Below are 13,600 nucleotides of genomic sequence, written 5' to 3'. Positions count from 1 at the left end.
GTGCGCGTGCGTGCGCGCGCGCGCGCGCGCGCGCGCTGGGAATCAAATAACAGAGATCTATATTGTCTCAGGTACAATACTTCCCCAGTAAACCTTTGAATCTCATCAAATTAAAGGACAAAGTACATATAAAGGGTTTATAACAATGCTTGGTATAGGGACAAGGACAGATTTGCTCAAAAATTGCCAGCCACCATGTTATTCAGAGCTCCTCCACCAAGTGTGGGACCTGGACTTTTGCCTCAAATAAGTCCTCCAGGGCAGTCATTCTCACACTGACTGTGGTAGTTTGCTCTGTGAGTGGTGTCTTCCCAGAGGATCAGCCTGGATACAGGACTGTCTCACCAGAGGGTCCCCAGTCCCAGTCAGCTGAATCACAGATTAGTTTCGGTCCTGGTTTGTATCCAGGTGTTTTGGCCTTTCTGATAGCTCCAGGACTAACTAGACAATTACACTAAAAGATAGAAACAGCACATACTTTTGGCACTGACATTTTGAATTTAATTCAAGAAGCTTTTATTCAGCACCTAGAGTGTGCAAATACAGTTCCTTTAAATACATTTGGCTCTCAACTGTTTCAACTATTCAATTTGGATTAGTGCTGATTCATCTTTAAGGGTTTTAGGGAGAATTAATATCAAAATGGAAAAAAATATTTGCACAGTTCTCTGCAAATAGAAGCGTCTTGTGTGGATAATTGCTGCTCCAGTACTAATATTCATTGAAACAACAGCTCTGCTTCTCAGGCAGGCTGTAGAAAGCAGCTGGAGAAAGACAAGAGACAGGCGGAAGAGGTCAGGGGAGGTGCTTTCACCACGTCCGGCCCAAAGGGGCGGAGCATGGAGGAAAGCCCTCGAGGCCCCGCCCCATACCCCGCCCTCTCCGTCCGAGCGGCGTAGGCGGTTACCATGGCGATGACGTCTAGTGGGCGGGGCGGGGCGGGGCTATGAAGAGGAGGAGGAAGATGGCGGGAGGGCGGCTCTGAGGAGACCTCGGCGGCGGCGGAGGAGGAGAGAAGCGCAGCTCCGCGCAGCGCCGGGGCCCATGTGGGGAGGAGTCGGAGTCGCTGTTGCCGCCGCCGCCTGTAGCTGTCGGAGCCTGGTGGGAGTGAGGGGGAACACGGCAGGATGAAGTTCGCCGAGCACCTCTCTGCGCACATCACTCCCGAGTGGAGGAAGCAGTACATCCAGTATGAGGTACCCGCGGCGGCCGGGTTGGGGCGGGCTCGGAGGGGCTGCCATCTCCCCAGCCGCGACCTCCGCCGCCGCCTTGAGCTTCCCGGCCAGGGCAGGCGGACTTTGACCCACCGCCGCGGGGAGCCACTGCGGCATCCCCGGCGCTTCTGGCCCCCGGCTGCCAGGCCGTCCTTCCCCTCCCCCGCAGCCCTCTGCCGCCGGGGTAACGGATATGCAGGCGGCGGCGAGAGGAAGGGCACCACCGGGCTGGGGCTGGGGTATGGTGGTGGGAGGCTGAGCCGCAGGTGTGACGGCGGCCCGGGGTCGCGGCGGTTCGGCGCCACCTCCTCCCCTCTCCCCCTGACCTCCTGTCTCCACCGCGGAAGATTACCTCCCCGCCAAGGTTAGGTGCTTCTCGCCGCTCACCAGGGAATCGTGCTCTTGCTAGGCAAGCCCCTCTGGCGATTGCCTTCATGCCACTGAGCCCGTGGGCTTACCCCCACTTGCCCACTGTTGACAAAGGCTTTGTAACAGGATTGAAACTTGGTGAAATGTGTATCACCTAATGCAATGGTTATAGTTTCCAAACGCAGTGAACCAGTAGTTCTGTTTTGATAAGGAGACGGTGTCTAGTCTTTGTACTGATTGCAGGAACTGTACAGAGTAACCACATCTTTGGATTTTCTTTCACTCTTCTCAGGTTTTGGAATGGAGGGAAGAGGAAGGAGGCAGGAGTATTATTTAAAATTTCAGATTTCCTGTTAAGTTCTTTTATGGAGAAACTCAGTGTAATATAAATACTGTACCTTACTTGTGTATTACACGAGTCATGTTCCTCCTTTCCTCAGTTTCTTCTCCCATAGATCTTGGAAGGTATTTAATAGATAGTGTAAGTAAGGAACCTTGAGTCAATATTTGGAATAGTAAAGACAGTGGAAATCACTTAAATATTTAGAAACTAGGATACCTGGAGGATTTTAAGCTTGCAATAGGTTATTCTCAGAAGCTACTCAGCTCCTGGGTAGAGAAAGATAGCCAGATCTTTAACCTCCAGGAACTCACATCCATGGTATGAGCAGGAACAAAGAGTATAAAATCAATAGGAGCGCGCACACACAGACACACAGACACACACACACACACACACACACACACACACACACACACACACAGGCTAGGTTTTATGAATTAAAATATTTTGGATCTTTTTTTAACTTTATATAAATCTAGTGGTAAGATGTTTAGGCAACAGCAGTAAGTTCATTTATTCTTGTAGCCAGTGTAGTAAGTGAAGACCAGGGAAAGAGTGTAGTTAGGGTAAACAGAATCTTGAAGATTGTAAAATAAGTTTGCCGATAATATACTGTATTTAATGCTAGAAAGGAATATCTTATTATTAATACTTTCTAGTCAGTTTCCCTGTAGTGTTCTTTAGCCACATTCTGTAAGAAAAGGTTTTAACATTTCAGGCTGTGGAGTGTTGATTTATTGTTTGTAATAACATGCAGTCAGTCTTAAAACCTTGGCTAGAATCCAGATGGTGGGTTCCACTGAAAGAAGGGCATTGCTTTTCGTCTTCCTTCCAGCACTTTCAGCACCACTGCCAGTGCTTGAGAGGTTAGGACTGGAGCATGCTGAAGCACATCTCACTCTTACATGGCATGGGGTGCTTGATTTCATGTATCCTATGATTCATTTTAAGTATTTCAACATTTGGCTACTTTATAGAATTAACTTGTAATATCTTGGACTGGAAGGGGAAGCATATGATTTAGTCTAAAAATGCAATTAACTCCTTGATTTGTAATGTCAGCCTTGTGGCTGGAGTAACCACAGTGACTGTGGGACTTTTCAATTTACATAGTCTATTTGGTTACTATTATTTCTAAATGGTTACTCTAGATTGGTCACGGAGGGACGGAATTCCAATGCTCCCGAGTGACTGCATTATCTTTCTCAGACCTACTATAAATTACTTTTTGAAAAATGCATTTATTGTGGATAATTGAAATTAGATTGTGCAGAGAGATTCCTTACTATTTTACTCCTATTTTTGGTAAATTCATTGTTACATAGGCAAGATGAAAAATAAGGAGCTTATTTCTGTATAAGTTGGAACCGTTAAAGAAATTTGCACAGGAGCATAGTCTTTGTGTTGTATGGTATCTCTAAAGATTTGGTGCTGTTTCTGTCAAAGTAGCATAGAGGTATATGTAAGAATTTTTAAGATCTGGATATGTTAGCTACTTAAAAATGTCAGGGAAGAGACTGTCTCAGGAAAAAAGACAGTGATAAAAGGTATGTATATTAAAAAGTTAGCTAGGGATCTTTGCTTACTTTTTTGTAATGTGTATTTTCATGTAGTTGAAAATAATGCTTTCTAAAACAGCAGAACAGACTCTTGGGTTTGTTTTTTAAGCACTGGCTCTGAATTTTGATGTAGTACCCTTAATTCAAGCCTAGGCTGCCTTCTAGTGCTCTGAACTGACACAGATTGTCAGGTTCTTTGTTTATGTCAGTTTATTAAGTATTGCTTGAGTTAATGGAGCTTCAGAAGCTGAACATTTGCTTACATCTATAATTCTATGCAATATTTAATTCTATGTAATATTATGGGTATAGGGCGACATAGTAAGTGCTAGTTCTTGTGTATGTTAGCTGTGAGGCCCTGGATAGAATGTTTTTGCTCTTCCTGCTCTCCTCTTCTTTTCCAATAAAAAATACCTATAGGACCAGAGACTTTTAAGGCCTTTTCTATTTCCTAAATGTTTGGCTTACCTTTGAATTTCTTGAGTTGCTAAAATTATTAATGATGATATCACATCAACATCCTGAAAATTATTAGTCTTTAACTAAAAAAAAAAAAAAAAAAAAAAATATGGCATTCGTAGTCAGAATAAGCACAAAAGAATTGAGAAACATGGAAAGACCATATACAGGCCATCTAGTTGATGCTTTATGAATAGTTTTACCAAGAAGAAATACAAATGATCAGAGACATCTTTGTTTCTAATAACCTGAGTACCAACCCGAGGGTGGAAAATGGTATATCAGTAAATGTGGTATTAACCCTTTCAAAATATTTAGAATCAATGGTTGTATAGTTTAAAGGTCTGTAATAGGTTTACTGAAATTAACTCAGGCCAGTTTCATCCAAATAGACTAGTGTAATCAGATGATATTTTACAGAATATTAACAAAAGAGGCAGATAATTTGATGCCTTTGAGTGCTGACAGTGATTTTTTTTCTCCCTAGGGTCCTGTGCTTTGGTTCCTCAGGAACCAAGAAAGACTCTTTTCAATGTATATTGTCATAAGCACAAGATACTAAAAAGCTCTCCAAAATTTAGGAATTGAATGGCAATTTTAAAGATTTGCTTGTTTTTGCAAGCAAAGAAACTCAGATCTAGAAAGGTTAAGCCAGTTGGCATCATATAAATGTGTCTGTAACACACACACACACACACACACACACACACACGGCTAGTTTCTGGAGCACTGTATGTTTTAGCATTGGGAGCCAGGTCACATTAGCTGTGTAACCCTGATGAAATCACTTCCTTTTTTTGGGGTTTCAGGTTGGTCATCTGTATGTAGTATTTTAGAACTGAACTTTGATAGTTTCTAAGTAAGCCTTATATAATCTAAGCACCCATTCAACTCTAAATTTCTGTGTTTTGTTATGGTTTAATTATGTTTATGAAGAGAGAATTTAAGGGGCCGTTTTAAAATCCTAATATAAAATTAATGTTCAAAAAAAAAATCACCTTTTCAAAAAACTTAATGAAAAGCCAGACATAGTGATACACTCCTTTAATCCCAGCACTTGGGAGGCAGAGGCAGGAGAATCTTTGTGAGTTGAGGTTAACCTGGTTTACATGGTAAGTTCCAGGACAGCCAGAGCTACACAGTGAGATTCTGTCTTAAAAAATAAAACAAAACCAAAAACTCCCAAATAAATAAACCAAAAAATTGACAAATTAAAAGTTTTTTTTTTTTTTTTTTTTTTAAATTAAGATTTTGTTCTGTGATAGAAAACCCTGTGAAACCTTTTGTTTCCATTGCAGGGGATTGAACCCAAGGCTTTGGGCATGCTGTGTAAGCCACTCTACCATAAAACTACTTCCCCAGCGGGAGACTTTTATTTAAGTTAAACAGAAAGTAGTGGCCATGAACTAATTTTCTGTTGCATGATCTGGAAAATGTACTATGTAAACTGCATTTCCCTTATTGTCAGGTAGAAGGAAACATGGCTGTGGTGGTTCTGATTTTCATTTAGAGAACCCTCCCATGGGAAAACTTGTGTTGCAGCTTCAGTATCTCAATGGCATTATGTTGATTAGTTAGGGTTCACTTGCCTTGCTGGAACTTGTTTGAAATTTCCAGTTTGGCCACCCGATGGGGCACAAACCTCTGTTTTTCTTTACGGGACTTCTGCAAATAAAAGTACAGTGTAGTATATTTTAAATAATGAGCTTGTAAATGATTGTTAGTGAGATGCCTGACATTTACAAATATGATTTAAATGAGTGAATAAAAGGAGAGCAGGAAGCTATGACTGTTCTTTATTGTGTCTGTAAAGTATGCTAGGGTGAGTATCCTGGTAAGATTATACTTGTCTGTCCATCCCTGAGGCTGGCTTTGGATCAGCTTTTGGGTGAAGGCCCAGATCATAAGAACCTAAGAATCTTATGTGACCTGGGGTGACCATGGAAAACTAGTTCTGGCTTCAGTCCTCATTTGGAAAACATTTGAGAGAATGTTTTTTGAGAGGAAAACATTTAGAGAGGGTTTCAGGTAAATTTGACTTTTAGGCCCCATAACAGCATACCTCAAACTCTATGGAATAAGAGAAGACAGTGTTAAAAATGTTAAGTTTTGTTAATTTCTTGCATATGAGAAGGAAGAAATAACATTTTCCAAATGTCTAGTGAATGGATTGGTGTAGCACACTGCCAAGGAGGCTACCCACAAGTGTTTTAACATTCTGAGGGAGTCGGGGTTTCAGTGGTTTGCTCACTTTGTTCATTGTCAGCGGGTAGCAGTTAGTGCAGTTATGCGTGCCTAGGTAAATGAATACCGTGTAAGTTTAACTCATTTAGCCCTTAAAGTAGATATAACATAAAGAGACCTAATTAGAGGTGCTGTAACAGTAATTCCAGTAATGTAAGTATAGTGAACAGCATGACAGTGAAAGTTGACACATCCTGAAATAGCCGTTAGCCAGACAACACGTAAGTAGCAGTACTTTGTTAGACCCGACAAAAAGTTCACTAAAATATTTCACAATTTTTAAGATATTCCATTGAAGTCAGGGTTTACATCTTCTGGCATTCACAATTAACTTACATCTCAAGTGTGCCTTGATAGTTCTGTTCTCAGTTTGAATCCATCATAATTAAGTTCAAATTAAAACAGTCCTGAATCTTGAACTAGCTTTTTGAAATACTGGGACAACTTATTGGATCAAAAATATTCATACAGGAAAGGTTTTTTAAAAAGTCATATTGAAGGAGGCCTATACTATTATAAAGAATTGTAGGCCAGAAATAAGGAGCTAAGTAAGTCCTAAGGTACAGCTCTGCCATTGAGTATTAATAAGTAGTGAACAAATGTGTGTCCATACATGCACACATCTGTGTACAGCTATGTACCCACTTCTGTGCATTTGTGTTTAGGGACCAGAGATTGGCATCAGCTGTCTTCTATTGCTCTCCATCTTATTTATTTTTGAGAGTCTCAAAATATGGCTGTAGCTGGTCTAGAACTCACAGAGATCCACCTGCCTCTGCTTCTGAGTACTGGGATTAAAGCCTTGCACCACTTTTTGTTTGTTTGTTTAAACAGTCTCTCTACATTACCATAGAACATGTACTGTAACTCACTTTGTAGAACAAGCTGGTGTCAAACTCACAGAGATCTGTCTACCCTTATACCACCACACCCATCTCCTCAGTTTTTGAAACAGATTTCTCTCTGAATCTGGACCTCTCTGAATCTGGATTTGGCTAGACTGGATGGCCAGAAAGCCTCAAGGATCCACCTGCTTTCATTGTCCCTATACTGGTGTTACAGATGCAGGTTGCCATACCAGACTTTTACATGGATGCTGAGGATCCAAACTCAGGTCTTCATGATTGCAGTGAGCTCTGAATCCAACGAACCATATCCCCAGCCCTGAACCCCAACAATTGGTCTTTTGAAGATAAAAAAAGGTGGGGTGAAATCATAGAGGCAAGTGGGGAAGTCTCAGGCTCAATCTTTCTTCTTCTCCCCCACTTTCTACTCAGTATCCCTCTCTTGATCCTTCTTCCTTCCTCCCCTCTTGCAGAAAGGGTTTCGTGTATGTCAGGCTGGCCTTGAACTCTCTATGTAGTCAAAGATGACCTTGAATTTCTAGTCTCCTCGCCTCTACCTCATGCTTTACTAGAGATTGAATCCAAGGCTTTTCACTAGTGCTAGGCAAGCACTCTTTGTCAGTTGAACTATATTTCTAGCCCCAGAAAGTATGCTTAGTATATTAGAAACTAAGACTGAAGAATATTTAATGTGCAATGTACAAGCGCAACTTTTAGTAGCTAGCCACTAGGGGTACAGCTTTACATTTCATACAGCACCTGAAACTACTTTGTGTACCTGTGGGAGAAAGAAAAAAAAAGCAAGTGAATGTTAGGATTATGAAGATTTTTTTTTTTTTTTTTAAATACAGAGTCTCATCATGTAGCCCTGGCTGACCTCAAACTCACCGAGATCCCTCTGCCTCTGCCTTCAGAGTGTCTCCCTAGTGCAGGGATTAAAGGCAAGTGCCATCATGGCTAACTCAGAAGTGCCTCTTTTGAGCACAGGACTCACTTTAGAAAGTTAGGAGATGACTTGAAAAAAGTGTTCCATTTTTACAAAGCACAAGAGAGGATAAAGGACTCTAGGGTGTGGGTTTCCTCGTCTGCCACATAGTGAAGGGCTGGATTTCACCTATTACATCAGTAGATCTAGAATTGAAATTAAGTCTCATACTGTGGAGCTCTTGCTTTTTGAGGGAATGTAAATAGCAACAGTAGTATTAGTAAATGGTGATAATAACAACAGCCATAGTTTGTTTGAGGGCTATGTCATAAATTGTGGTAAACACTTAAAAACATTTCTCTTGAGAGCAGGCTGTGTAGGTATATTGTTACTACTGTCTCAGGAGGGGGAGGCTGAGCCTGTAAATACAGGTAGCACAGATGAGATAGTAAGAGGCCTCTTCTGACCTATTCTTCAGTACCACTGACCTGATTCTGTATCACCTATTCTATAGCATGGTGACATAATGGCTGGTCTTTTCTAAGTCTGCTGGTTATGGAATGCAGTAGAGTCCTTAGCACAGAATTTGCCTTTTCTCAAAGTGATAAATAGCTAATAAATGACCTTATGAAGATGAGCATAAGGAAAAGGGAATTAGTGGTGGTAAAAGAGGAAGGTGAAAGTGGATATAGCTGTTGATTTGCCTCAGTTGTGGAAGTCGGCTTCAAGGTTTACATCATAGGATGTTAGACCTGTAAGGAACTTTCAAGGTTGTTTAGTTCCGTTCCAATTTTTGTTCAAGTAAGAATGGAATCATAGATATTAAATGATGAAGGTCATTTGCCTTGGTCAGTTGCTAAACTAACTGTCACTCTGATTTATTTTATTAGTTTATAGCACAGGCATTGTGTGTTAATGAAGAGAACAGTCCTTAAATTCAGACTGTGTAGGTTCAAATCCAAAACTCACTGGCTTACTAGCTTAGTAGCTTCAGACAAGTCACTTGTATTTATTTTTTTCTTAAGTGTGTGTGTGTGTGTGTGTGTGTGTGTGTGTGTGTTGTGAGTGCACACTTGTTTGCTCAAAGGACAACTTTCAGGAGTTGATTGCCTCTTTCTACCTTGGATCCTGAGGATAGAGTTTGTCATCAGGCTTGCATGGCAAGTGTTTTTACCTGCTGAGCCATCTCCCTAGCCCAGATCACTTGACATTTTGTGTTTTGGTTTCCTTTTGTGTAAATGATGATAGTATAGTTCTTGTAGGACTGTTATGAAAATTGTCATTTCAAAGTCATTGAGACAGCCTCACTATGTAATGCAGGCTGGTCTTGACATACTAGGTAAGCACTGTACTACTGAACTACAGCTGTAGCTGGCTTGTAGCTGGCTGAACTCTTGATACTCCAGTCTCAGCCTCCTGAGAAATTGCTGGGTTTGCAGATACATGTTCAGTGTGCCTAGCTGTTGAGGAGTAAATTAGTTAAAACACAAAAAGTTCTTAGAACAATGCCTGGCATACTGTAAGAGGGATATATTAAAGTTTTTTTTTTTTTTTTCAAAGAGCTTGGTTAAGTAGGGTGATGGAGCCTCAAGCTTTATCTGTCAGATGTGGCTTTTTCTAGGAAATAGCTGTGTTCATTTGAGCTGTTATTTCAGATGTCTATAGTACTTGTTCATATGAATTGTCCTTAGCTTTTTTAGTATACACTAAGGAAACCAGGCACAAATGATGATGTAGGTGTGAAATAAATTCTTTGTGATAGTCATTTTATGAATTCATTTATTTTGGCTAGCCTGTGTCAAGGTATTCTTTTGTTTTTTAATTGAGGTGAAAAATCCTAAGTGCATTCTTAAATGTATCCAGATGGCTTAAGTGAGTGTCTAGTGGCTGCCTAACTTTGGTTCTTTGCAATTTTGTAGTAAAACAATATTTTGTCTTAAGGTTAGCTTTAGAATCGACAAATAACTTCTCAATGGCTTTGTTTTAGAATGGATAACTTGAGGGCATACAGGCCATATACTGCATGGTATCAGCTTTACTGCTAGCTGCTGAGATATAGCATGGCCATATAAATATTGCCATTTGTTGTTGTTTTGCCTTAAAAATTCAAGGGTGAGTTTTCTTTGTTCAAATTAATAGATGTTCTGTGCTAATGCATTTATCTAAATCTAATCTATTAAATCACATTAACAATCTAAAATGTTTTTCCTGTATGATAATTAAGACTCAATAAATGATGAAACTCAAATATTAATGATTTTGTTGTTTATTTACCCACATAAAATTAACCATTGCCATATGATCACAAATAGAAAGCCATTCAATTAGGAGTTAGGATTTAGAGATTGTAGCAAACCTTGAGGGGTCAGGTAGAAATAAAAGGAAGACTCAGGAAGTTTAAAAATGAATTGCCTATTCCTTTGTAACATACCTCTATGTTGTGTCGCATAGGTTACCTGTGCTACACGGAGACTGCATCTCCTACCTTCTATAACTCGAGCTGCCAAGCTAAAGTCATGGCAATGTGTTTAGAGCAGTGGTTCTCAACCTGTGGTTTGCCACCCCTTTGGCAAACTTCTATCTCCAAAAACAATTTACATTATGGTATGATTCATAACATTAGCAAAATTACAGTTATGAGGTTGCAACAAAATAATTTTTTGTCTGGGATCACCACATCATGAGGAACTGTGTTAAAGGTTTGCAACAATAGGAAGGTTGAGAATCACTGGTCTAGAGGATATTAGAGTGTGTATAATACATATTCATTATTCATGAGTGCCCCTCTTCTTTTTAAAACAACAGTAAAACAATGATGATAATAACCACAGCTAATGTTTATTGAGTGTTCTGGTGTGCACTTTAATCTTCACTAGCCAAAGGATGTTATTATTCCTGTTAGGAGAAAACATTGACTTTTAGGATAAATAGGTAGGAAAGTGCTTAGAGCTAGAAAGCAAAAGCAGGTGTATCTTATTTTAGAGTCTAAGTTCCTAACACGGTGACACATGTTTGGGATCATGCAGGGTGTTGGGGGCAAAGTCAGTGAACACTAGTTTTTACCTTTGAGTAATTTTTAACTTATATGGTCTATATTTTGCACACATACATACTGTTTATTATAAAAGAATGGCCAATTGATTTTGTTCTAGAGAGCAAAGATATTTACATTAGAAGGATCTACAGTGGTATTATTTCAGTAGGATACAAGAGATTGAGTATACTTTTATCATACAGGTTAAAAGGGAAAGGGAACTAGAGGCAGGGTAGGCAGAAAGAATGACGTTGAACAATGCCATAAGGTAGCACATCCAGCTATACACAATGGAATTTGATTTTAGTAGAGCATTGGACAGTCTATAGAGAGATGTTGGAAAGAGCCTGGGAGGGATTAAAAGGCCTAGAACACTATGTGACTTTAAGATATTTTCCTGAGTGTGACTTGTAAATATGTATTTACTTATTGAGAGGATCTCGGTATATGTAGCTCAGAGTTGCCATTCTCCTGCCTCAGCCTCCCAAACTGCTATGATTATAGGCATGTATTGGCATTCTTGGTCCATAATAAAAGGTTTTAAAGAGATGACACAATGTTGTATGTGTGTATGTAATTTGTATCTTACGTGATGTGTTAGACAAATTACGATCAAAGACAGGAAGAACAGATAGTATAGTAAAAAAAAATTGTAAAGGCTTCAGTTAGTGTTTTATTTAATTGGTTTTATATGTAGTTCACATGGGATGTGTTAAAATTAATGCTATATCCTTTTTCAGTTTGACATAGTGTTTCAGTCTTAGAAGTATATAAAGCAATCATGTGTGGTGCTGTTAGTGACTTTTAGACTTGTTATAATGGAACATTTACTAGATGTCAAACAGGTAGTAGGTATTGCCCATCTAGCATCTAGCTCACTGTCTGTGACATTTAACTACTATATATTTGTTGAATAAAGTTTCTAATGAGATCTTTACAACAGGCCTATTGACATGTAGGTATTATCCTAATTTTGAAGAAAGATAATGCCTTACTTTAATAGTTGTCTGGACTTGCACAGTTAGAGTTTAGGATGAATTAAGATTATGAACTCAGGTTGTCTTAGCCAAGATTCTATTCTTTTTTATTTTTTCAAATATTAGTATAATTATGTCATTTTTCCCTCTCTTTCTTCCCTTCAACCCCATCTACGTACCCCATCCCCTTGTTCTCATTCAAATCCAATTCTATTATCACTGAGGTATGTGGTCCCTGTGCAGTGGTTCTGCTACAGGGACTAATAAATGCTGCTGAAATGTGAATAAAAGGTGTCATTTGAGGTCATTTGCTTGGGAACACTATTTTACTGGTTGCCAAGAAGTTTCACAGAATGTCTTACTTTGGTGAATTCACTGTCCCCCGAGTTTCAATATGAATTTGATCTTTTCAGTGACCCTAGATTGATGGGGCTTGGTCATTTGTATACAGTTAAGTGGTTGGCTGAATGTTGTAAGCTCACAAAAGAGCAATGTTTAAATACCTGTGTGCCAAATTACTCATTATGGTGGGAAGTGCACTCAGCACCCACATTCTAGGCTAAAGCAGGTTTTCCTTGTCATCATATTGTCTGTCTGTTCTCTCCACCAGCCTATTGAGAGGAGATAAATTATGAGACTGGCTGAGCATATGATTAAAAACCTGGCATTAATGATGTACTCATTTCATTCCACAAGGCCAAGGTCTTACAGTGTTTGGATGGATCAAATTCTTTGTGAGTTATCTTTTGCACTGGAATTTGCTTCCATGTGCTACCATTGTTACTGTTTTAAGACATTCTTTCACCTTTACTTTTAATGTAAAGGTGACCTCCCCTATTCTATTTTCTTTTTCTCTTTAAGATAATGTCTCACCAGTTAAAGGTACCTGCTGTCAGCCCAAAGACTATCTGAACCATATGGTAGAAGGAGATAACCAACTCCCATGGCTTGTCCTCTGACCTTTGTACATGTGCTGCAACACATGCATGCATGTAATCACACACATGAATTTTAAAGAATGTCTAAAAAAGACAATGCTGATAGTATCTATACTGGTATATGAGTGTTTTGTTCACAGCTTTGTTTTTTCCCTGTACTAGAACTTGAACTCAGAGCCTTTGTATGCTATGCATGCATTCTACTACTGGACTATATCCCCAGCCTCTGCCTAGTTGAATTCTGAGAGATTAATTTGATATCTGGCTTTATTATTTAATAGTTATTACCTTTTCTGAATCTTAGATTCTACCTGTAGAACAGACTTTCTCAGTATTATAGGTCTATATATTATAGGCAGTGATAATGTATTATTTATTACCAAGCCAGAGGAGACACTTTACTGATGTAGGTTTTATCACTGGAAGGCATTCTTTGGTTCTAAGGAAAGTAGCATGGGCAATTATCTTGATAGGTAAGCTGCAGTACTGTACTATGCAGTAGGACTTTCAGTGATAGAGGAAATGTTCTGTATCTGTGTAATCCAGTATGTGGTCACGAGTCACATAAGACTGATGAGTCCTTGAAATGCGGTTCATGAGACTGCAGAACTCAATATTTAATTTTAGCTAGTTAAAATTTTAATAGCAACATGTGGCTAGTGGCTACTGCAAAGCTCTCAAACTTTTATTATT

The 13,600-nt window shown here is 39.5% G+C and overlaps 1 protein-coding gene across 1 annotated transcript in view; it reads left to right on the top strand.

Annotated features, from left to right (window-relative positions):
- Nucleotides 1-970: 970 nt before the first annotated feature.
- Xpr1 (xenotropic and polytropic retrovirus receptor 1) overlaps nucleotides 971-13,600 on the top strand; it is a 138,923-nt gene continuing 126,293 nt past the window's right edge. The window contains exon 1 of the mRNA XM_051186007.1: nucleotides 971-1,196. Coding sequence (XP_051041964.1) covers nucleotides 1,128-1,196 — 69 coding nt within the window. The 5' untranslated portion in view covers nucleotides 971-1,127. The remainder of the gene's footprint in view (nucleotides 1,197-13,600) is intronic.

The sequence above is a fragment of the Phodopus roborovskii genome, unplaced genomic scaffold (assembly GCF_943737965.1).
Source record: "Phodopus roborovskii unplaced genomic scaffold, PHOROB, whole genome shotgun sequence".
In the NCBI taxonomy this organism is placed as follows: domain Eukaryota; kingdom Metazoa; phylum Chordata; class Mammalia; order Rodentia; family Cricetidae; genus Phodopus; species Phodopus roborovskii.
The sequence above is the reverse complement of the archived record's forward strand: the minus strand, read 5'-3'. Positions and strand labels throughout refer to the sequence as shown.